Below are 25,169 nucleotides of genomic sequence, written 5' to 3'. Positions count from 1 at the left end.
CGAAACTCTAGCTGCTGTCTGTGGTAGCCCAGCCAGCCCTCTTGCACCTCCATACCTGTACCAGTCTCTATGTCAGGGGTGGGAACCTTTTTTTCTGCCAAGGGCTATTTGGATATATAAAACATCATTTTCGGGCCATACAGAATTATCCACTTAAAACTTAGCCTACTATATTTGGTCAAACATTTCATTACTCACCCCTAATTCCTCGGCAGGACCAGACCAAATGATTTTGCAGGCCTCATTTGGCCCATGGTCCCGACGTACCTCACCCTCATCTGTGTGGTCTCTGCTTTGTGTCCTTGGGTATCAGGGTTCTCTCCAGCTAGTCTTCAGTTGATTACTCAGGATGGTTTTTCTACATTTTAGTTGTAATTCCAGTTTGGTCAGTATAGCTTCCACTTAATCCACCGCCATTTTGGATCCTCATCCCTGCTCATTTGAAGCTTACTTTCTAATGGTAACTGTGTTAAAAATTTAGTGTCAGCTTTTATTGGGTGTGAAAGTCAGGTGGGAAATGTTCATGGCAGCACATCTAGTGTCTTTATGAAATCAGTATACTGTGTTTTAGGACCAAAATGATAAGAGTGAAACAGTGAAACTGAAAATTCTATATTTTTCAGATCAAAGTAAGTGCTAGTACTATAAATTTAGTAATTTGCCTGATAGTTAATAAATTTCAGGGAAGTCGTGAAATTTAGAACACCGAGGAAATGGTTGTTGTGAAAGGCTCTCTGTAGGCTTTGGCTGGATTAAACCAGGCTCATGAACTAGCAGGGGAAGTAATCAGAGTGAACACGAGGGTAGGACTTGGTGGCTTTTCCAAGTGTTTCTGTCGCTTTGTGTCTGAAGCAGGGCTGTGATGTTTTTGTTTCCAGTCGGGCTTTTCTCAGTTCTTCGAAGTAAAAGTGTAAGTTAGTGCTAGATAATTCCTTGACAAAAAATACTGACATAAATGAAGAAGTTGAAAACTGAAATATAATTCCCAACGGTGTTCTGAATGTTTGAATTAGAAGAACATTATCTAATTGAAGTTATGGTGCATGTAAATATTCATTTAGTCTGGGTTGCTTCTTTTTATTTAATGTATCTAGTTGTGTTCATAGTACTTTTTTTTTGGTTACCACAGTTAATTAGCTATAGCAATAACTTATGCGGCTTTCTCATAATTCTTAAAGGAAAAATAATGAGCTTTGGTCCTAATAGTATGATATAATTTTATGCAACAAAGAAATATGAAAAATATTTTAAAGAACAATTTAAAACTCTGAACTGCTATATATTACCTCTTAGTATCTGAAATTCTCAGTTTAAAAAAATCAGGTATATTTTCTTAAGGATGATTTTATTTTTTTTAATTTCCTTTAGGTAAAAGTGCAGTTTTAAAGTGTCTACTGGATATTCACAAAATTTTTCAGGAAAGTGACCCAGCTTACATTCTAAACGATCTCTATATCTCGGACTACTGTGTGTGGATTCAGAAAGCCAAGTAAGTTTTGAATTACATATGAATTTTGTATGTTCCCATTTCTGGAATACCTACTTACCCCCGAGGAAGAAAATTAAATAACCTGGGAGATAAATTTTAATGAAAGAGAAGCTTCATTTAGCTACCAAACATTTTAAGAAGTAAGTGGATCAACCTGGGTAGCTTAGTGATTTTGCTTAGGGAGGAGATGCAGATGTTGAAAAGCTAATTTTACTTAAAAAAAAAAAAAAATGGCGTTGCTTAGAAAATAAATATTAAAACAGACAGTTATAAATACACATTTGGTGCAGTGTGCCTACAGTTCTTTTTAAAGCCTTATATTTTGTCTTTTTCTTTAACATTGTTTAGAAAAGGAAAGTGAGGTTAAAGTGTTGGCAGCAGCATTAGTTATGGTCATTACATTCTCGGAAAACTGCAGGGGAACCAGGAGAAAGTCCTAGGTAGGAAATTGTGGCTTCAGCCCACTGCTCTGCCACTCTCTGTCAGTTTCTCTCCAGAATGGAACCATGGGAAATGTGTGTGTGTGTGTGTGTGTGTGTGTGTGTGTGTGTATCCTCTGTGTGATTTCTGAGGATGGGTTGTTGGAACATGGAATTGCACTATTTTATAGATATCTAATTGTATTAGAATTAGGGGTGGGGGAGGAAAGTATAGGGTTTAGGTAGGTGCCAGTCCTAGAGTCAGCCTGTTAAAGGATTACTCCTTCCTCCCACCCCATCCTCTCCTATATAATAAAAGCCTAATATGCAAATCGACCAAATGGCAGAACGACCAGTTGCTGTGATGTGCACTGACCACCAGGGGACAGATGCTCAATGCAGGAGCTTCCCCCTGGTAGTCAGTGCCCTCCCACAGGGGGAGCGCTGCTCACCCAGAAGCCAGGCTCATGGCTGGCGAGTGCAGCGGTGGTAGCGAGAGCCTCTCACGCCTCCGTGGTAGTGCTAAGGATGTCTGACTGCTGGGGAGCAGGCCTAAGCCATCAGTTGGACATCCCCCAAGGGCTCCTGGACTGCGAGAGGGCACAGGCTGGGCTGAGGGATGCCCCCAAGTGCACGAATTTCGTGCACTGGACCTCTCGTACAATATGAAATCTCAAGCCTAAGGTTTGGAACCTGTTGATAGTTTACTTCAGTGCAGTGTGAGTGTGCCTGTGTGCACCTATGTAAACATCTCAGGGCACAAACCTAATCATTGCTGATCACAAAGCTGTCTTCACTGGCTAACAGAATCCATTGTTCTGAGCATTAAAAAATGCAACCCTCAGAGCTGAATCACATGATTCCTGGTAACTATTAATTGAGATCTCACAAAGAGAACTCTTGATCGCAATGATCCTTGGGTGTAGAAAAATGATGGCGCAATATCATTTGTTACTTAGAAGAAAAATGATGATGATATTTTTTCTATTACTGTGGTTGATCAATTAATGCGCTATTATAGCTTTAATGCCTATTTCAAGTGAGCCATTATATAGAATTTACTTTTTTTTTCTGTTTGTGGGGAAGCAATTATATTGCAGAGTAAAATAAAAAATCTTGGAGCTATTACCTGTTGTAAAGAAAATGCTAGGGGACTAGGCAAGATAACCCCTAATAATACTAAGCAGGTGGTGTCAGCATTTGTGTTGGAAATGTAGATTTTGCCAGATGGGAAATTGTATCTCCAGCCCAGAGGTCATGATGGTATGGCATCACTTCATTCAGTCCTCAGCTGATTGAACTCACCGTGCTGTGCGCCATTCCCGCTTGGGGCGTGTGCTGCACCTTGGGAACCGCTGGGCTTGACACTTTCTCTCTGAGCTTCATTTCTGAATGTTATTTTTAAGCTCACGGGTACCCTCGCAGGGAGCAGGTGCTGATTAGGGGAGGAGGGCATGACTGTTTCCTGGGACTGTAGCTATGGAAGCTTTGCAGAGGGTTCCGCAGGCCTCGGAGGGGCGGGCTCTGGCCAGCAGCCCTGTAGCAGTGGTCGTCCCTGGAGGCACAGGGAGTGCAGGAAGTTAGGGGGGCAACGAGGCCGAAGGGGGAGTAACTGTCAATCCTTCCCGCTTGGCACTATTCTTTAAATTGTACGTGGCTGTTTCGCAGCTGTACCAAAGCCCGCTGCAGAGACGGCGCTGCTGCTGGGGTGGGGGGTGTGCAAGGGGGGGAGGGTCCGACCCTGGGGGGCCGCTCAGGCCTGCCTTCACCCGGGTCTGGAGTTGTAGGGAGAAGAGGCGTGCCCAGCCCCAGTGGAGGGGGCCTGGCACTGGACCGAGCTGTGGGCCACGGGCCCCTGGTGCCTCGGGGGCACTGATGGGTGGTCGCAGGTGTGCTATTGTTGTGGGCGCCCCTGGTGGTACTTGTGGGGGAAGAGATGGGGAGTCAGAGGTGTGGGCTGCAGCTTCCGCAGCCCCTAGGCTGGGTCTTCTCCCCATCCGGTCAGCCTCTCCGTCCCCCCTGGGGTGCGGGGGCTGTGGTAGGGTGTCCATCCGTCCCCCGGGGGTGCGGGAGCTGAGGTAGGGTGTCCATCCGTCCCCCAGGGGTGCGGGGGCTGGGGTAGGGTGTCTGTGCAGGGGGATTGGAAGAGCTCCCTGTGGCCGCTTCCTCTTCCTTCTTTGCAGTCCAGGCTCCTGTCAGGCGCTCTCCTCAGACCCCTGGGAACTTGGTTCCGGCCGCCCGCCCCCTGCTGCACACTCCGCCTCCTGCTGGTCTGTCAATATGAAAATTGGTTGTTACTGGGACACCATAATGGACAATTAGCATATTACCTCTTTATATGTATAGGTAGCCCATTTATTTTATTTTTTCCCCTTTGTTTCTCTTGCACTAGGACAGTGATGGGCAACCTTTTGAGCTTGGTGTGTCAAACTTCGCCAAAAAATTGAGCATAACTCGGGTAGTGTGTCACTTTGAGGAAAAAACATTATTTCATGATATTTATAGTTTAAATAACATAAATGTATAATTGTTATATGTAATTGTATTTAATAAACCTCAGCGGCCGCATGTCATCAGAAATGGCTACGCGTGTCAGTGCTGACACGCGTGTCATACGTTTGCCATCACTGCTCTAGGAGTTGTATCAGCAAAAATTGTGCTACATGACATGTCTGAGATTTTACTGCCTATGTTTTCTTCTAGGATTTTTATGATTTCTTGGCTTACAAAGTCTTTTATCCATTTTGAGTTTATTCTTCTTTATGGTGTAAGTTGGTGGTTTAAGTTCTTTCTTCTTTTTGCATGTGTCTGCCAGTTTTCCCAACACCATTTGTTGAATAGACTATCTTTACTCCATTTTATGTTCTTGTCTCCTCTGTCAAATATTAATTGACCGTAATGGTTGGGTCAATTTCTGGGGTCTCTGTCCTTTTTCATTGGTCTATATGCCTGTTCTTTTGCCAGTATCTGACCCTAGGGAGTGGGGAGGGCGGGAACAGATTAACCAAAGATCTTATATGCATACTAGAGGCCCTGGGGGGTCCCTCAGCCTGGCCTGCAGGGATTGGGCCGAAACCAGCAGTCCAACATCTCCCGAGGGGTCCTGGATTGTGAGAGGATGCAGGCCAGGCCGAGGGACCCCACCAGTGCACGAATCTGTGCACCGGGCCTCTAGCATGTTTATAAGAATTACTAGAGGCCCGGTGCATGAAATTCATGCACCGAGGGGGGTTGTCCCTCAGCCCAGCCTGTACCCTCTCCAATCTGGGACCCCTCGAGGGATGTCCGACTGCCCGTTTAGGCCCGGTCGGACATCCCTCTCACAATCCAGGACTGCTGGCTCCTAACTGCTTGCCTGCCTGCCTTCCTGATTGCCCCTAACTGCTTCTGCCTGCCAGCCTGATCACCCCCTAACCACTCCGCTGCCAGCCTGTTTGCCCTCAACTTCCCTCCTCTGCCGGCCTGGTCACCCCTAACTGCCCTCTCCTGCAGGGTTGATCACCTCCAACTGCCCTCCCTTGCAGGCCGGGTGCCTCCCAACTGCCCTCTCCTGCTGGCCATCTTGTGGTGGCCATCTTGTGGTGGCCATCTTGTGTCCACATGGAGGCAGGATCTTTGACCACATGAGGCAGCTATATTGTGTGTTGCAGTGATGATCAATCTGCATATTACTCTTTTATTAGATAGGACTAGCTTTCCCGTTGCAGGAAAAATTCCTGCAATGGGATTTCCTGCTGCACTCTACCCTGCCTCCGTTCCTCCCTTGTTCGCCCGCCTCACCTTCTCCTCCAGCCCGCCCGCGTTTCCCTTCGCCCCCGGCCCCACCTCCGCTCCACCCGCCCCGCCTTCTCTTCCAGCCCTCCCTTGTTTTCCTTCACCCCCGGCCCCGCCTTCTCTTCCAGCCCTCCCTTGTTTTCCTTCACCCCCGGCCCCGCCTCCGCCCCACTCGCCCCGCCTTCTCTTCCAGCCCTCCCTTGTTTTCCTTCACCCCTGGCCCCGCCTCCGCCCCGCCCTTGTCACCCGCCCCGCCTTCTCCAGCCCACCCGCGTTTCCCTCCCCCCCCCGGCCCCGCCTCCACCCCGCCCTTCTCCTTCCCCCGGCCCCGCCTCTGCCCCGCCCTTCTCCCCGGCCCCGCCTCCGCCCCCACCCCCCCCCCCTTGCTTGCTTCTTTGAAGCTTTACTCCCTTCTGCAGCTGTTGGCTTCTTTGGACGCTGTCTTGATATGCAAATTAGCCGCCATCTTTGTTGGGGCAATTTGCATACTCATCCTGATTGGTTGGTGGGCGTGGCTTGGCTGGTGGGCGTGGCTTAGGTGTAGCGAAGGTGCGGTCAATTTGCATATTTGTCTATTATTAGATTAGATAGAGGCCTGGTACAGGGGTGGGGGCCAGCTGGTTTGCTCTGAAGGGTGTCCCTGATCAGGGTGGAGTTCCCTTGAGGCGTGGGGCGGCCTGAGTGAGGGTCCTGTGGTGGTTTGCAGGCCAGCCACGCCCCCTGGCAACCCAAGTGGAGGCCCTGGTATCTGGAATTTATTTTCCTTCTACAATTGAAACTTTGTAGCCTGGAGCTAAGCCAAGCCTGGGGCTCCCTCCGCTGCTGGCAGCCATTTCTGTTGGGGTTATAATTGAAACTTTGTTGCCTTAAGCGGGTGGGCCCGGCCAGGGTGTGCAGAAAGCTTTGCTTCCCCTGTTGCCGGGAGCAACCCTGGCCTGCTCTCTCAAGCTCCATTCTGCCGCCATTTGTTTGAACTTGTTTACCTTCTATAATTGAAACTTTGTAGCTTGAGTGGAGGCTTAGGCCTGGCAAGGGCAGGCGGAAAGCTTGGCTTCCTCTGTTGCCTAGGAAACCTTGCTCTCTGTGGCTGTAGCCGTCTTGGTTGGGTTAATTTGCATACTCGCTCTGATTGGATGGTGGGTGTGGCTTGTAGGTGTGTTGGAGGTATGGTTGATTTGCATATTTGTCTATTATTAGGTAGGATATTTTCTAGTGGAATCATTCCATTTAATATTATATAGTGGCCATCTTTGTCTCTTTTTACAGCCTTCATTTTGAAGTCTATTTTGTCAGACATTTGTTCAAATTTTAAGATTTGACAATCTGTAAGGGTGTGAAAGTATAATTTTCACTCTCATTTTTTTGATAACTAATGAATGGCTCATATATTTATGAGTCATTCGTGTTCCCTCTTCTCTGGAACTCCTGTCTGTTGTATTGCCTATTTTGTATTCTTTTTTCTTTTTAGGACTTTTCTGGTATTCTGGATACTCATCCTTTATTGGTTAAATATGTTGCAAACATTCTTTCCCAGTTTGCAGATTTATCTTTCAGTTTCCTGTAATGTCTTCATAAACAGGAGTTTCTAATTTTAATGTTGTAAAAATTGTCAATATGTTTCTTTATGAGTGTGGGGTTTTTTGTTTATTTAAGAAAGATTTTTTAATTGAATGTCATAAAAATATTCTCATATACTATCTTCTAAAAAATTTTTTGTGTTAAGCATCTAAAGTCTTTAGTCCACCTGGAACTGATTTTTGTGTATTTTATGAGTAAAAGGAACCAGTTCTGTGTTTCCCGTATGTATAACCTCATCCAGGCTTCACTTTTACTAAGTAGCTGCCCTTCCCCATGCATGCCACCATGCTCCTCTGGCCTCCTCAAGGTTACGTAGACGTATGGGTCTGGTTCTGGTCTGCGTATCCAGTTCCACGGATCTACTTGTCTATCATCTGCCAATACCATACTTTCTTAATTACGGTAGCATTTTATCTTAGACTCAGCCTGTCAAGTCCCATGGCAAACATTCTGATTAGAATTGCTTTGAATCTATTATTAATCAATTTGGGGAGACTAAAACATTTAGAATCTTTCCAGTAACATAGTATAACTCTCTGTTTAGGTTTTCTTTAATGTCTTTCAGTAAAAATTTATAATATTTCTCATAAAAATTGTGTACATCTTTTGTTAGATTTGTTTTGTATTTTGTGTTACTATTGTAAATAGCTTTGAAAAGAAAAACTATTTGTTTAAGGTATATAGAAATGTAATTTGCCTTTTTTGTATTGATTTTTGCATCTAGCTACCTTGCTAAACCTCTATTATGAACTCTTATGTACAAACTCTCTCTGGCTTTCTATATAGGCAATAGTAGTGCAAATAATAACAGTTTGGTTACTTCCTTTCCAGTCTTTACATCCTTTATTTCTTTCTTCTTTTTCTTTATTCGTCTTTATTTTATTGTACTAGCTAGACCTTCCAAGCAATGCTGAATAGATGTGGTGGTATTGTATTTCCCTACCCTGCTCTTTGTCTTTAGAAAATGCTTTTAACAGTCCACCATTAAATATGATGTTTGCTACAAGCTTTTGTAGATGGCCTTTATCAAATTAAGAAAACTTTTGCCTTAGTCAGTTTGGCTTAGGAGTGTTAGAAATAAGGCGAGCACCCGATTCAGGGTCCTGGTAGAACACAAAGGAGCCAGGCAGCAGGCAGACATCTTTACTTCTACGCAGAAGGGTGCGCACACATGGTCTGGGAGAACGCACACACCGAGCAGGCCGTCTGCTCGGCTTTATAATCCTTGACGCTTGTGACCTGTCTCTCACTCCTGATTGGAGCTCAGGCGCACAGCCTTTCTCAATTGGCTAATTCAAAGGGAGGGGTTGGCCTTCGCTGTTTCAAGATGGCGGCCCCCAGGGAGCTGCAAGCCATGCGGCCAACATGGCGGCTGCCAAGTTACGCAGTCCAACATGGCGGCTGCCTAAACTGTTATTTGACAGAAAAGATGATTTGTTTCTTCTTACAGTAGACAGAGCATCGGCCCTTGGACTGAAGGGTCCCAGGTTTGATTCCAGTCAAGGGCACGTACCTGGGCTGCAGGCCTGTTTGGAGCACATGCGGGAGGCAACCAGTTGATGTGTCTCCTTCACATCCATGTCTCTCTCTGTCTTTCCTCGTCCTTTCCACTCTCTCTAAGAATCAGTGGAAAAATATCCTCAGATGAGGATTAACCAAAAGAAAAAAATTAAAAGAAAAAAAAAAAAGAAAGCTTGTCATTATTTTTAGTTTGCAAAGAGTTTTTATCCCAAATGGTCATTGAATTTTATTTCATATGTTTCTTCATCTTTTGAGATGATTTTAAGGTTTTCTCCTTTAATCTGTTAATGTAATGAATGGCATTTATAAAATTCTGACTTAAGTAGACCTTGTGTTCCTGGGGTTATGAGCTATGATGCACATATAATGCTGACTTTGGTTTGGGATGTGTGTGCATCACACACTTCAGGAGAGAGAGACAGAGGGAAGGGATGGACGGGAGGAGCTGACCTATGGTCTGCGTTGTCGTCACTCTTTTCTAGGTTTGTCATCAGGTGTGCCAGGTGACAAGGTGAATTAGGGATGGGGTGGGGGGCCTTTTCTGTTCTCTGAAATAGTTTAAAATTGAATTGATCTCTTCAGTAAAATTCACCAAAAAAGCCATCTTGACTTTTTTATCTGTGAGAATATTTTTAAACTATTCATTCACAAATTTTGATTGTTATAGCACTATTCTAGTTTGTGTTTTTTTATTTCTCCTTGAGTCAGTTTTAGTAGGTTATGCTTCTCTAGAAATTTGTCTATTTCATCTAAATTTTCAAAAGTTTTTAGCATAAAGTTGTTCTTATTTCCTCTTACCTCTTTTCATCTGTAGGGCATCTATAATGTCTTATATTTGCGCTTTCTCTTTTTTGTTTCTTTTTTTAATTTTTTTATTGTGATATCTTTGTTATTGATTTCTAACATCATAGCATTTCTATCAAAGAATTTAATTTTTTATATTAATTTTATGCCTAGCATGCATTCGTTTCTTAAATTTTAAAACTCGAAAGTAAGGTGTATTCTTTCATCGTTAGCTGCTGTGTTTTATGTCTTTCCATTGGATGAAACTTGTCAATTGATTTATTTAAGTTTTTTATACACCCACTGATTTGGCTGTTTCATCTATCAGTTTTTAGATTCAAAGAGGTTTGAGAAAATCTCTAAAATGTTGGTTATCTTGTTATTCTCTTCCTTTGGACCTGTAGTCAATTTTCATTTTATATTTTAGGGCATATTATGTGGTGTTTTAGTTTATGATTGTTATATTTTTCTGGCAGTTTGCATTGTCTGTTATGCAGCAACCTTCTTTATCACTAATAATGCTTTTTCCTTACATCTGCTTTGATATAATTGTAGAGACCCTAGTTTCCTTGTGATTGGTGTTTGCCTGGTGTGCCTTCTTTCTATCCTTGGAGGAGTTAAATTATGTGAACATTGCTTCAGTAAACTTTTGGTGAATGGTTTCAAATTCAAAGATAACTATATCATTTTTTGTATGTGGAAAATATGCTATGAACATAGGATCTAAAACTGTAATGAATCAGCAATTTGGGGATCACTTATTTAGATGTTTAGGGGTTTGGTCTTACTGTTCGGCAGGTTGACATATCTGCATTCCCTGATTCAAGTGGTCTGTCTTTGATTCCCCACTCTGCACTGTTCAACCACAAATCCTTTTCATTTTTCCCACATAACCTTTTCCATTTAAATTTCTCTTTTTGGTCTCACTACAGTCCCTTTAATTTGGTCTGTCCTCCTGCCATAGTGTCTGTTTTCCTTGCCACCAGAGCCTCAGTCTCCCTCTTGTTTTTCCCTACACGTACCGGTCTGAGTATTCTGAAATGTCATTTTGCCCATCGCTGTCCTGCTCACAAGTTCTCAATGACTTCCCTTGCCAACGGGATAAAAGCCTACTTGCCTCACTGGGTTCAAGACCCTCTTCACCCTTCCTCATCTTTTACGCTGCATCCCTGCTCTTGCCAAACAGACATGCTCACCATTTCCCAAATTTGCCATGAACCTCAGCTTTTCTTTGCCTCTGCACATTGCATTTTCTCTACTCAGAAGTGTTAAATTTTGCTGAAGCTTTCTCTACTGACCTCAGCAAAGTCATTAATCTATTATAAGGCTTCAAGCTAAACTGGCATCCGTTTTCTTGGTGATGATCAACTGTAAAGTCAGTCAAAGAATTGAAATGTGTGGCAAACTCTTTGCGAGTCTTGACTGCGTGGATCATCCCTGTGCGCAGCCAGCACTGTGATTGCTGACCCCGGTCACGAAGCCCTGAGCCGGAAGCTGGCTAATGAGGGAGGGGCCTGTGCTACTCGGAAGCATCTTCTTTGAAAGTTCCCCTTTCAATTGGATTGCAATCTACTTTGGTCACATTCGTTTTCATTTTCAATCCACATAGTTAAATACATTCTCTCTTTACATTTCTGTTTTGAACTATGTAGAGAATTGTTTTTACATTCTTTCTGAGTCTTCCAGATCAACTTGTTCTGCCTTAAAAGTATTCTTGTAGGTTCACAATTCCCCATTCTTTGCCTTTCCTCCTGGTCCCTTTTTAGGCAAACACTGCTTGTCAGCGCTTCCATCTCCCCTGCCCCCCTATGGATCCGTGCCCTTTTAAACTGCTCTTCAGGTTAATATGATCCTCCGGGTTAGTCCAGAGAGAGGCCTGTGGGTTCTGTTCGGGTGAGCAGTGAGGCTGCTGTGTGCATGTCATCACGGAGCTCATCTGGCCATTGGAAACCTCAGCACACGCGCTGCTCTTAGTTTGCTGTTCGCCACAACCCTGCAACAGTTGTCTCGGTCGTTGTGTAACCACAACGGCTCTTCTGTGTTCGCTGTCAAAGAACTTTGTGTTTGTCCTCCCTCTTCACGTTCACATTAGGGATTCGGTTTATCTCGTACACCTGTGTTAATATTTCTTGGAACTTGAATAGGTCATCCCAGCTACTTCCTGATCTTTTCATCTTTGCAAAGCTGTTAGTAAACTTGACTCCTGAAATCAACCAGTAATTGTTTTTGGAGCACTTTCTGTATGTCAAGCACAAGGCAAGGCATGGAGAGTGGAGAAATTGTATAAGGCTCTGCCCTTAAGGAATCAGAAGAGCATTCTGTTTTCACTGAAGACGGGGAATAAAATGGTGAACGAGGAAGACTTATGTCAGAACTCAGTCCTCCTTCACACCTTCCTCCCGGTTGAGTCTTTCTCACCTGTAAGTCAGATGTGAGTCCAGTGAGCTTTAACACCATGCACCCCATTTTCTATATTTTGCTTATAATAAGCCACAGAAGACTGTCCTATTTCTTCCTCGAACCCAGGCGCAGACTGCACACAGCTCCCCAGACTCGGGCCAAATCCCAAAGGAATAGCATGCGTTTTCATGAACCCACCCCACCTCCTGGGATCACCATTTCGTCTCTTAGTGGCCTGTGCTTCATGGATTTTGAGTGTCTGCTCGGTGGTTTCTTCTCTTTCCTTCAGTGCCCTGTTTGGAAACTAAGCAAGATAGATTTGCCTTTTATCTTTTATGTGGGTGTTGGAAACTAGAAGCATTGTTCTGATTCTCTGTCCAGTTATTTATTTTTTTTTTGTGATCAGAAAAATGCCTTTTTTCTTAGTATCAATCTGTGTCAGTTTTTGCCTTCCATAATAATAGCTATAATTTTATGGTACTTCATGTGCATTTTTCTCTTTTCGTCAGCATCCTCAGTGGAACAAAGTGGCAGCCCTTGGTCAGACTGACAGAGAAGCAAAATTCTTAGAACTTCTAAGATGCACTTTGGCCCAAGCGCCCGATCATTCTGTCATCTTGAGCCATTGTACACAGTGTCAGATCCTGCTTTTAATTTGAAAAAGTTGAGGTGGAACGTTGTCCCTTGCCCATTAGAAATGTAGAGACCATCGAGGGTCACGGTTGAGAGTGCAGAAGCTGACCAGCCATTTAAACTCTGGGCTGCAGCTGCTGACTCGAGCAAAGGGGAGAATGAGGACAGGTAGGCGAGCTAGCCGTACAGTGTGTTGAGAGCGTGTTGACATAGTCAGGAGTCAGTAAATGGTTTGCAGGCACCAAAGCTCCAGTGATGCAGTGCTTGCTTAACAGTGACCTTGGCTGAACCAGGCACTTGGTCCATAAGAATAATGAGGGGCATTGTGGTACGTGCTTGACATTAATCATCTCTCTTAGCCTCACAGGCTCCATAGAAGTTGGGATATGTCCTGTTTTATTAATGCCTCAGGTTGCAAGTATGGAAACGCAGAGAGAGAAGTAACCCAGGCCTGTGTTTGCAGAGCCTGAGTCCTAGCTCCCTTGCTGTGGTCAGTCAGTCCCCTGTCATTTTCTATGGCACATTACCCCTCCCCCCATTAACACTGCATGCTCTGTTGATGAAGTTCCAGCAAGGTTTCCGTTATTGCACTTAGTCTGGTTGGTGAGCGAGGATATGCAGATGGCAGAGTTAGAGGACTGTGGAGTGGCCTCGGCCTCATTGCCAGTAATACAGACAGTGATTCAGAGAAGGGGCGCTTGGGCTGTCTGCTCGCGTCGTGCAGTAGCTGTCTTGTACTTGAAGCTAAGGATGGGTGGGATATGACCAGGCATAGAAACAAAGGGCAGAGATGTGGGAGGCGGGGCCAGCTGGGGTGGGAGTGGCGAGAGGCGGTTGCTCTGGTGAAGCATGTTTGCATTGGGGTGTAGACCATGTTAGAAAAGCGGGGAGATGGAACTAATTCTGCAGACGGTGACAGTCGCAAGCCAGTGGCCCTTGGGTCACATTTGAGACTCATAAGTTTTCAAAAACTTAGGTTATCAGCACTGAAAATTTGGAAGATTTTACGTAAAAATTTGGATTTACAGCTGCTTTTGAAATAAGGGAAGTTCTGGCAGTTGTTGGGCCCACATCCCCACATGGTAATCATTGGCTAGAGCGAGACCAGCTGTCTCCAATATGCAGGACGAGTACCTTCCACTCTCACAGACCCTCCCCTGCCCTCCCCAGACTGGCAGCCCGGCCTGTGAGGCAGCAGGGTTTGTGGCCTCGGCTTAATGGGTGAGAAGATGCGGACTTGCCTCCTGCCAGACCACAGGCCCCAGGCCCGGGGACCATGCTTTGTGCGCAGCTTCTGTCCAGGCGGGCAGAGGGCTCGGCAGGCATCCGGCCCCGGGTCAGAGTGCACCTGGCGGCAGCAGTGACTGCATGCTGGCAGGGCCCATCCAAAGCTGCAGAAGCCTCTAGCATGCTCAGCCTCAGGAGGCAAGCTCTCTGTTTAAGGCAAAATGTGGGTGCCAGTAAGCAGGAAAGAGATGGCTGATAGAGCGGAGAACAGTCTGTGTCAGGGGAAAAGCTGCTGGTCTTCCATTGCTGGTCCAGCCCCACCGCCCAACATGGATAGCTGCCCTGCTGCTTTCTTCAGACACACACTCAGCAATGGGAGTGGGCGATGCGTTGGGAAGATGTGTGGCACCTGCTATTTCCTCCCTCAGCAGGACAGCAGTGTGACCAAGGTCACAGCCAGAGCTCAGGACTCTGTCTGGTTTGATACAAACCTGAGAAACCTGGTTGCTTCTAGCTAGGGGTCCGCTCTTTCTTGGTGACGGCCGGTGGCAGCTCTGCCGGGCGTTAGCCCGTGTTGTTCTGTTTCCTTCTTTCCTTTCTTCTGCCCTTGGTGTTCTCTCCAAGTCTCTGAGTGACCCTTGTCCTCGAGAACACCAGGAGAGGAGAGGGCCAGACTGCTGCTCCCTCAGGCTCGGGCTCTGGAAAACCGGCGCCGAGCGAGGCAGCTCTTCTCTGCTGGCAGCAGGGCCAGCAGCCTGGGTAGTGCTGCCCTGTCAGCTGGTCTCGTGTTGGAGCAGGGGAGTCCCTGCCGCTGTCTGTTAAGCGGTGGGAACTGTCCTGGGATCAGAGCTGCTTCGCTCCTGAGCACACGCAGCCCCGGTTTTTATAAGTGGCTCCTTGCGGGGCTGGGCGTGTGTCTGTAGAGTGAGGTGGCTGCAAGGAAAACCACCCGGACAGACACTTCGACGAGGGACGGAAGGAGAAAGCACTTGTCCCTCTCCTCCTGTGAAGAAAGTGTTTTAATGACATCATTGGAATCAACCTACAATTGGCTTTTGCATCTAGTTCTTGTAGCGCGAAGAGCTGCTCAGCCAGTAGGCTTGGTTCTGATGGCTGTCTACGATGTTTCAGTTGTGCTGTGTGTTCCTATTCTTAGTCAAATTCTGTTTTGAGCCACTTTTTCATTAATTTTAGTAATCACTTTCCATGGGCAGTGATTTGGGTCTGATTGAGACATTTTGGCAGTTCCTCAGTTCTAGTTATAGAGACTTTTTGCTTGTATGACTTGATGATAAAGTGGATGTGGGATTTTAAAGAGATGTGCAGCAAATTAGTTGATTCCTAATTTTTGAGAGTCACAGTTCCTACCTTAAAATATGGACTAAATTGTAGTCCCACCCTGAATAACTGCCCTAGGAAACTCTGTCTGCACCGGTTTGTCAGGGGTCGGGTTCCACAGCACAGGAGGGCTTTTCAGTGGCTCCGCTGGCAGGTCTCATTCCTCTAGTTCCGTGGTCAGCAAACTGCGGCTCTTTGGCCCCTTGAGTGTGGCTCTTCCACAAAATACCACGACCTGGACGAGTCTATTTTGAAGAAGTGGTGTTAGAAGAAGTTTAAGTTTAAAACATTTGGCTCTCAAAAGAAATTTCAATCGTTGTACTGTTGATATTTGGCTCTGTTGACTCATGAGTTTGCCGACTACTGCTCTAGTTCATTCACTCTGATTCCCCAGATGGTGTCACTGTTCATTGTGAGCCAGCACATAGTGGGTCTGCATGTCAGAAGCTCTGGTCTTCCCTGGGGTTAACCCTCTGGCAATAGGCAGCTGTTTGCCTATGAGTATTGTGAAATGCGGAGAGCCATGCACACCTGCTTAGTGAGGTGGCTGGGAAGAGAGTCGAATGGGCTCGTGCTGACACCAGTGCGGAGTACCAGCACCAAGGTTGTGGCTGGGCCTGTGTCTTACCTATGTCTAGGCCTCATCTTCACAGAAAATTAGGGCTTTAGATTAGATCTGCCTGGTCCAATTTTGTACTCATAGCCACATAAGGCTTTTTAAATTTAAATTAATTAAAATGAAATGAAATGTAAGATTCCGTTTTCCAATCATGCTGATGACATTTCAAGTACTCAGTAGCCACATGTAGTTGGTGGCTGCTGCATCGAATAGCACACAGTGCAGTGCTAGTTCGGGGCAAAGCTTGCTGGAAGGCCCTGGACCCAGTCTCGGGCTCGTTCCAGTCTGTGATTGTGTAGACTTCAACAAGGTGTCTTGCTCAGTCCTAAAAGAAGGATTAATTTGGCTTTAACGCCACCCACTACCACCCACCCCCGGGGCGTGATGTGCAAAAATCTGTGCTCCTTGTCTTCCTGGTGACTGGACATGAGGCCTTCCTATGGTGTCTTTGCCGATCAGTTTCCTAGAAGAGAGAGGTTAGTTATAGGATACTTTCTGCAGCTTTCAAATAGTTTCATCTCGCTTATATTTATAATATAAAATTCTGCCAAACTAGAATTGTTCTCTTTTCCTGAACCTCTGGTCTTCCTTTTCAGAAAGAAGGTAACCAGCTGTCCTTTCCCATGAACCTGAGACAGCGCAGGCCAGGTCGGGGCCTTGGTGCAGGGGGTGCGGGAAGTGGGACTGGATATCCAGGCGCCTGTAGGACTGGATGCAGGGGTGGGTGTGAGAGTTGTACTCGGGTTAAAAGACTGGAGAGTCAATCCAGGAAGAAATGAAATAAGTGAAAAGCAAGAATAAAATGAGGCCCTCAGTTTAGAAGTCAAATGTGATTTGATCCTTGTGTCACATGCCAGTGAGGGGCCGTCCGGAAACTTTCAGAAACACTGAGCACTCCCTTCTCCTCGCACTCACAGGCCCTTTCCACTCTGTATTTTCCCGCAGTGCTTAGCACGCTAAATTTACTGAGTATTTGTTTATTGTCTGCCTTTTCCTACACATGAGTGTAAGTTCTATGAGCACAAGCATTCTTACCTGTTTTGTAATTTAAGAATGTTCTGATAGACGAATGCTCTTTACTTTATTATTTTTTTAATTTAATAAATCTTTATTATTCAGATTATTACAATTGTTTCTCCTTTTCCCCCTCACAGCTCCCCTCCACCCAGTTCCCATCCCACCCTCTGCCCTTACCTCCCCCCCCACTGTCCTCATCCATAGGTGTACGATTTTTGTCTAGTCTCTTCCCGTACCCCCACATCCCTTTCCCCCTGAGAATTATCAATCCACTCCCATCCTATGCCCCTGATTCTATCATATTCACCAGTTTATTTGTTCCTCAGATTTTTAATTCACTTGATTTTTAGATTCACTTGTTGATAGCTATGTATTTGATGTTCATAACTTTTTTTTTAAAATATATTTTATTGATTTTTCACAGAGAGGAAGAGAGAGGGATAGAGAGTTAGAAACATCGATGATAGAGAAACATCGATCAGCTGCCTCTTGCACAACCCCTACTGGGGATGTGCCCGCAACCAAGGTACATGCCCTTGACCGGAATCGAACCTGGGACCTTCCAGTCCGCAGGCTGACGCTCTATCCACTGAGCCAAACCGGTTTCGGCTGATGTTCATAATTTTTATCTTTACTTTTTTCTTCTTCTTCCTCTTCTTAAAGAATACCTTTCAGCATCCTATATAATAAAAGCCTAATATGCTAAGTGTGTGGTCGTTCTATTGGCTGTTAAACCAATCAAAGTGCAATATGCCAATGATATGCTAAGGCTGCTCAACCGCTCGCTGTGACATGCACTGCCCACCAGGGGGCAGACATTCCGACTGGTAGGTTAGCTTGCTGCTGGGGTCCAGCCGATTGGGACTGAGCGACATGGGCTGGACACACCCTGTAGCCCTCCCGCAATCCCTCCCCAGTTGCCAACCTCCCATACTGGCCCCAATTGTGCACTGGTGAGGTCCCTCAGCCTGGCCTGTGCCCTCTCGTAATCTGGGACCCCTTGGGGGATGTCAGAGAGCCGGTTTCGGCCCAATCCCGCAGGCCAGGCCAAGGGACCACACTGGTGCATGAATTCGTGCACCAGGCCTCTAGTTTCATATAATACTGGTTTGGTGGTGATGAACTCCTTTAGCTTTTTCTTATCTGTGAAGCTCTTTATCTGACCTTCCATTCTAAATGATAGCTTTGCTGGGTAGAGTAATCTTGGTTGTAGGTTCTTGCTATTCATCACTTTGAATATTTCTTGCCACTCCCTTCTGGCCTGCATAGTTTCTGTTGAGAAATCAGCTTACCATCGTATGGGTGCTCCCTTGTAGGTAACTAACTGTTTTTCTCTTGCTACTTTTAATATTCTCTCTTTGTCTTTTGCCCTTGGCATTTTAATTATGAAGTGTCTTGGTGTGGTCCTCTTTGAATTCCTTTTGTTTGGGGTTCTCTGCGCTTCCTGGACTTGTAAGTCTATTTCTTTCACCAGGTGGGGGAAGTTTTCGGTCACTATTTCTTCAAATAGGTTTTCAGTATCTTGCTCTCTCTCTTCTTCTGGCACCCCCATAATTCTGATGTTGGTACGCTTGAAGTTGTCCCAGAGGCTTCTTACACTATCCTCAAATTTTTGGGTTCTTTTTGCTTTCCTGATTGAGTGTTTTTTGCTTCTTTGTATTCTAAATCTTTGACTTGATTCTTGCGTTCCTCTAGTCTGCTGTTGGGTCTCTGCATAATATTTTTTATTTCAGTCAGTGTATGTTTAATTTCTAGTTGGTCCTTTTTCATATCCTCAAGGGTCTCGTTAAATGTATCGGCCTTTTCTAGGAAATTCTTGAGAAACCTCATAACCGTCATTTTGAACTCTGTATCCAGGCGTTTGTTTTCCTCCATTTCTTTCATTTGTGATCTGTTTCTTTGTCTCCACGTTTTCGCTGCTTCCCTGAGTTGGTAGAGTAGCTTTGTGTGCTAGGTGTCCTATATGCCTCCCAGTTACCTGAGGTGGACACTCTTGGTGCACCCCTTTGTGGACTGTGTGTACAGCCTTGTTGTAGTTAAGTTTTGATTGTTGTTGGTGTCACTGGGAGGAATTGACCTCCAGGCTAATTGGCCATGAGGACCTGCTGTGTCTATAATGGAAGAACTGCTGTGCTGGAGACACGCTTATGGGGCAGGACTTGCTTCAGCGGGGCTTTGGTGCTCACTGAGTCTGCCTCTTGTATGTTTCACTTATGGATGTGAGTAGTTGAAATCTGGTGTCGTCTCATACAGACCACTAGATACACTCGTTTCTGGATCTCCAATGGGGTGCAGGTCAGCTACTGCCTGAGGCCACCCAGCAGGAGCTATTGCGAGAACTACAGTTTTCTCCTCTTTGCTTGGGGTTGGAGGTTTTGGAGCTGTCTGACCGGAACTGCAGTTTGTTTGGTTAAGCTGCGATAGGGCAGGCTATTTATATGCAAAAGCCGCTGCGTGGAGCTTGTGTGGGTTTGTAGATTGTGCGGGGCAGGGTCTCAGGGAGTCACTAGGCTAGGGAGTGGTAAACAGCGATGGCTGCCAATCAGCGGTCTCTGTGTCTCCACGTTTCCAAGTCCCCACGTCCCGCGCCCCAGCACAGTAAATGATGATTGCTGGGCGCACCTCTGTAAGAAAGCCACCCTCACTTTCCGACCCAATGGCAGACAGTCCAGCTTCTCCTCGTAGGAGTTTGGGTCCCCAGCGTCTCCCCAGAAACTGGAGTTCAGAGTAATCAGGAGCTTGTCTCCCTTCGGGTTGAAAAAAGCAGTGCACCCAGTCGCCCGCGGCCAGCCCGATTCGCGCGCCTCCGTACCTCAGCTTTTTAGCGCTTGTGCATGTCTCAGTGCTCTTTTCTCTTTCCTTCTAGTTGTAGAACTTCCACTCAGCCAGCTTTCCCGTGGTTCTGGGTGATAGATGTTTTGTCTTTTAGTTGTAGTTTTGAAAGGCAGCAGTTTAGGTGTTTAGCTATGCCGCCATCTTGGTTTCTCTCTCTCTAAACTCTGCTTTTTACTTTAGTTGAGAGAGTTTTTCAGAGTGCATAAGCAAGCATTAAGAAAACTGGCCTTTCCCAGTTTGGATTTTCTATATTGAACACTTGCCAGCATCATTGTTGAGTCTGGCCTTCAATTCCAAAGGTTCCTAGGGCAGTCGTCAAACACTCCAAGCCTTAGTGGACTTTTCACATTAATTCCTTACATGCGAGAGGTTACTTGTGCCCATGTGTGCTATGTGCTGAGCCGTTAACCAAACTGGTCTTATTGGGGCATGGACTGTGGTCAGAGTCTTTCTTGGGGTGCGGGGAAGCCAGCAGCACCCAACACTCTGCAGGCTCACCGTGCTTTTAGAAAATTCCTGTCCTGGAGATTGAATTGGGGGAAAAGGAATTTGTGTCCTAATAGTCAAGGTCTCTTACAAATAGACTAGCGGCCTGGTGCACGAAATTCGTGCACAGGTAGGGTCCTAGGCCTGGCTGGCGATCAGGGCTGATCGGGGTCTTCTGGCTACCAGCTGGTGCCTCCTTCCCTGGCTGCCGGCTGCTGGCCAGGACATCTCTTCTTTCTGTGCCGCCCCCTGGTGGTCAGGGCATGTCATAGCAAGCGATAGAACTCCTGGTCGAACTCCCGTGGGGACACTTTGCATGTTAGTCTTTTATATATATAGATAGATGATTGTGTGCTCTCCTTCCTGCCACATTCCAAGGTGAAACCCTCAGTCCCGTGGAATGCAGCCACTCTGTCCTGCATCCGAGGAGGTGGCCATGGGCCGAGCAGTGCTGCTTGCCTCACACTATGATGCTACAGCTCCCATATCCCTGAAACCTTGCTACTCTTCTGCCCTAGGCACCTCTTCATGGGCCTTTTGAAAGTGTCACTTTAGCCCTAGCCAAGCGTGGTTCAGTGGATAGAGTGTCGGTCCTCAGACTGAAGGCTCACAGGTTTGATTCCAGTCAAGGGCACGTACCTCCGTTGCAGGTTCGATTCTCAGCCCTAGTCAGGGTGCAGGAGGCAACCAATTGATGTTTCTCTCTGTCTCTCCCCCTCCCTCCCCTCTCTCTAAAAAAAAAAAAAAAATTAGAAAAGAAAGTGTCCGTTTAAATTACTCTTTTTATAGGAAACCTGCTCCAACCTCTCCTCTTTCTCCCCACCATCCCAAACCTAAAGTGGCTGCCTAAGACTCAATTACAGTCAGTTCTCATTATTTACAGTCATTGTATTCTATAAAGTTCTTGCAAACACTAATTAGCAAACTCTGAATCATTGCTCCTAGGGAAACATAAGGCTAGGTCCCTGCCAGCATCATGGTGGGAGGCAAGTGGCACTGCTTGGCCTCACAACACTTTCATCAAGCAATCAGTACATTTCCTGTTGCTTGATTGACAGTGAACTCCCTGCCAACAGCACTATACCTGCTGCCTGAGCAGAGCTCCCCTTGCACATGTTTTCTCCACGTTCTAGCCTTTGTGCACTTAACATTCGACAGCAGTTCAGCATGAAGTGTGGGAGCGATTTTAAGCAGTGATGTCATCAACAAAAAGCCTGAAGATGCAGCCCTAGCCAGTTTGGCTCAGTGGATAGAGCGTTGGCCTGTCGACTGAAGGGTCCCGGGTTTATTCCAGTCAAGGGCTCATACCTTGGTTGCAGGCTTGATCCCTGACCCTGGTCAGGGCACATGCGGGAGGCAACCATTTGATGTGTCTCTCTCTTATCAATGTTTCTGTCTTTTCCCCTTCCTTTCACTCTCTAAAAATTAATGGAAAAATATCCTCGAGTGAGGATTAATAACAACAAAAATGCCTGCAGATGCAAAACCATGACCCTGAACTGACCCTGAGAGGACCCTGTGTACGAAATGAGAACAGAGGCCAGACACAGCCTGCCCCCTGCTGGACCTCGGCGAGAGTGTGCGTGCTGGCTGACAAGACAGTGTTACTGGCGTGTGCATGTCTGTGAGTGACCACAAAAATGCTGAGGAGTATTGATTTTGAGGTTACAAATCAATTTTGGCAAGTAGACGAATTCACAAATGTGGGATCCACGAATAATGAGGATCGACTTTACGTTGTAGACAGACTACGCATTGGTATTTGAAATGTCAACCTGGGCAGAATTAGGGCGTTGGTGGATTTCTGACCCTCATTTTGAGGCATGAAATGGTTTTCCTGTCACATTACGTGGGGAGAAGACGACCTCCTCGGAGCCCAGGGCTCCCCGAGCCGCTCATGCCGGGAGCCTGTGCTGACTAGTCTCCTAGATGCGCCTCGCTGGCGTGGCAGCGTGTTCCTTACTGACCGGAGACTGTCTGGTCACCATTGTGCACAGCAGATCCCCCACGTGGCGGGTAAGCAGTGCACTTTGTCAGAGACTGACCTTGGGCCTGGGTGTTGGATCTGTGAGCCAGCAGCACAGTCTGCTTGCTTCTGGTCCTGGTCCATAACTGCTTGTCCACAGTGCTGAAACCCAGAAAGTTTTAGAAGCACAAGAATTTTCAGAGCAATTGGTAGCAAAGCCTGACTGACCTTAACTCATCTGGTGACATGAGACTGTTTTTAATCTTTATTTATCCCACTGAGAGTGACTAACGGTACATTTTTGCTACAGAAATATTAGTATATTCGTGTATTTGATTACAGGTTGCTACACGGGGTTATTGGGTAATATATGTAATAATATATATTCAGAATTACCTTTCTGAAATGCAAAACAATTGGAATTTTTAAACTCCTCTAGGTCCAAGGGTTACAGATAAGGCATTGGTGACCTTAAGTAGAATTTAGGGGTGTATTTTTTTGGTAGATATTTTATTTGAGGAAATTGACAATTTATTTAGGAGGTAGTGAGCCAGAGGCATGAGCAGTTACAGTCCCATGAGAAGACAAAATTATTTTCTGCTGGAGACTTCTGGGAAATGGTCTATATCCTTAAAGAATGGTTTGATACTAATTATTTTCTAGCTTTACTCACCTCACATTGTTTTCCTAAACCTATTATATCACAGTCAAATTGACTTCTCAATAGAAATTAAGTAGCATTAACATTTTCAAGTATCTTTTTCAAAGATTAAATAATTTCTATTATTGTCATAACTACTGTTCTGGTAAGCAACTGAAAGAGTATAGCCCTTCAGAATTGGGAACTTTGGAATTAAGATATAGTTGCAGCTCTTCTATATAAGTTCCTCAAACTTAGAAGCTGCATCCAGACAACCAACCATACCAGCTTCACTTACAAAATGGAAGGATTGGAATAGCTCATGTCTATGCTCCCTGCAAAAATAAACTTTTAGAGGATCTATTATAGCCACCTATCCGGAAGGGAAGGTGTCCTTATTTCTGAATATTCATTACTTGAGTTCTGTACTTAGAAAGTTACAAAGAGAAATGATAATAGTCAAAACATAAACTCACTAATGAGCAAACTACATAATAAGTTTAGTCTCAATTCTAACTTATAACTTTCTTCTTAGCATCTTTTCACCCATCCTGCCAGCCTTTTGTTGTCTGACCCTTGTTGAGTGTTGGTATTGTGCAGTGCAAATAAATTGCAAATTGAGCAAAAGGTCAAGGATTGCACAAGTCAGTGAAAGGAATGTGGGAGCTATACTCACCACACAGAAGCACTGACAGGGAGAGTCGGAGGGGGGCTAGTTAATAGTTGAAGGAGAAGCTCTACAGCAATAGTGATGTTAGTGGGTTAGTGGGAAGTCTTTATTTTGAAGATCAAAGGGCTGACTTGAGTCTCACATGATTGAGATGCTTGCGGAAACTGATGATGTTCTGGGTGATTGTCTGTGGAAATTCCTGTATGATTCTACTGTAAAAGACCAACCCAAGTGATGAGTGTCATATAATGCCATAGCCTAATTTTGTTGTAGCAATCACAGTTACAAATACGTTAATATTTGGTTCATTCTTTGTTTATCTTGAGAATTAGTGCATAGTTGCCATTATAACGTACATATTAACTTTGTCAAGTATCTTATAAACTTACTAGAGGCCCAGTGCACGAAATTCGTGCATGGGGGGAGGGCGGTCCTTTAGCCCTGCTTGCAACCTCTCACAATCTGGGATGCTTGCCTGCCAGCCTTCCCGATTGCCCCTAACCCAGTGATTCTCAACCTTCCTAATGCCGCGACCCTTTAATACAGTTCCTCATGTTGTGGTGACCCCCAACCATAAAATTATTTTTGTTGCTACTTCATAACTGTAATTTTGCTACTGTTATGAATCGTTATATAAATATCTGTGTTTTCCGATGGTCTTAGGTGACCCCTGACAGCAGTTTTCAACCTGTGGGTAGTGACCCCTTTCAGAAAACACAGATATTTATATTACGATTCATTAACAGTAGCAAAATTACAGTTATGAAGTAGCAACAAAAGTAGTTTTATAGTTGGGGGTCATCACAACATGAGCAACTGTATTAAAGGGTCGAGGCATTAGGAAGGTTGAGAACCACTGCCCTAATCACTCTGCCTGCCTGATTGTCCCAACTGCTCACCTGCCTGCCTCATCGCCCCTAACCGACTCTGCCTTGCCCTTGCTACCACAGCTTCATCCAGAAGGATGTCTGGAATGATGTCCAGAAGGTTGGCTATTCGGTCTAATTAGAATACTACACTTTTATTATTATAGACTAGAGGCCCGGTGCACGAAATTCGTGCACGGAGGGGGTTGTCCCTCAGCCCAGCCTGTACCCTATCCAATCTGGGACCCCTGGAGGGATGTCCGACTGCCTGGTGGGATCGGGCCTAAATGGGCAGTCTGACATCCCTCTCACAATCCAGGACTGCTGGCTCCCAACTGCTTGCCTGCCTGCCTGCCTGATTGCCCCTAACCGCTTTTGCCTGCCTCTCACAATCCAGAACTGCTGGCTCCCAACTGCTTGCCTGCCTGCCTTCCTGAGTGCCCCTAACCGCTTCTGCCTGCCAGCCTGATCACCCCCTAACCACTCTGCTGCCAGCCTGTTTGCCCCCAACTTCCCTCCTCTGCCGGCCTGGTCACCCCTAACTGCCCTCTCCTGCAGGGTTGATCACCACCAACTGCCCTCCCTTGCAGGCCTGGTCCTTCTCAACTGCCCTCCCTTGCAGGCCGGGTGCCTCCCAACTGCCCTCTCCTGCTGGCCATCTTGTGGTGGCCATCTTGTGTCCACATGGGGGCAGGATCTTTGACCACATGGGGGCAGCTATATTGTGTGTTGCAGTGATGATCAATCTGTATATTACTCTTTTATTAGATAGGATAGAGGCCTGGTACAGGGGTGGGGGCCAGCTGGTTTGCCCTGAAGGGTGTCCCGGATCAGGTGGAGGTTCCCTTGGGGCGTGGGGCGGCCTGAGCGAGGGGCCTGTGGTGGTTTGCAGGCCAGCCACGCCCCCT

General features: G+C 45.9%; 1 protein-coding gene across 3 annotated transcripts in view; it reads left to right on the top strand.

Moving 5' to 3' along the window:
• The window catches only part of SHQ1 (SHQ1, H/ACA ribonucleoprotein assembly factor), a 148,337-nt gene that overhangs the window by 110,051 nt on the left and 13,117 nt on the right, over window positions 1-25,169 (top strand). For all 3 annotated transcript variants that reach the window (XM_008154136.3, XM_054729489.1, XM_054729490.1), the window contains exon 10: window positions 1,369-1,489. In XM_008154136.3, coding sequence (XP_008152358.3) covers window positions 1,369-1,489 — 121 coding nt within the window. The remainder of the gene's footprint in view (window positions 1-1,368; window positions 1,490-25,169) is intronic.

This window comes from Eptesicus fuscus, chromosome 18 (genome assembly GCF_027574615.1).
Source record: "Eptesicus fuscus isolate TK198812 chromosome 18, DD_ASM_mEF_20220401, whole genome shotgun sequence".
NCBI lineage: Eukaryota > Metazoa > Chordata > Mammalia > Chiroptera > Vespertilionidae > Eptesicus > Eptesicus fuscus.
Note: the sequence above shows the minus strand (reverse complement) of the source record. Positions and strands in the feature narration are given on the sequence as shown.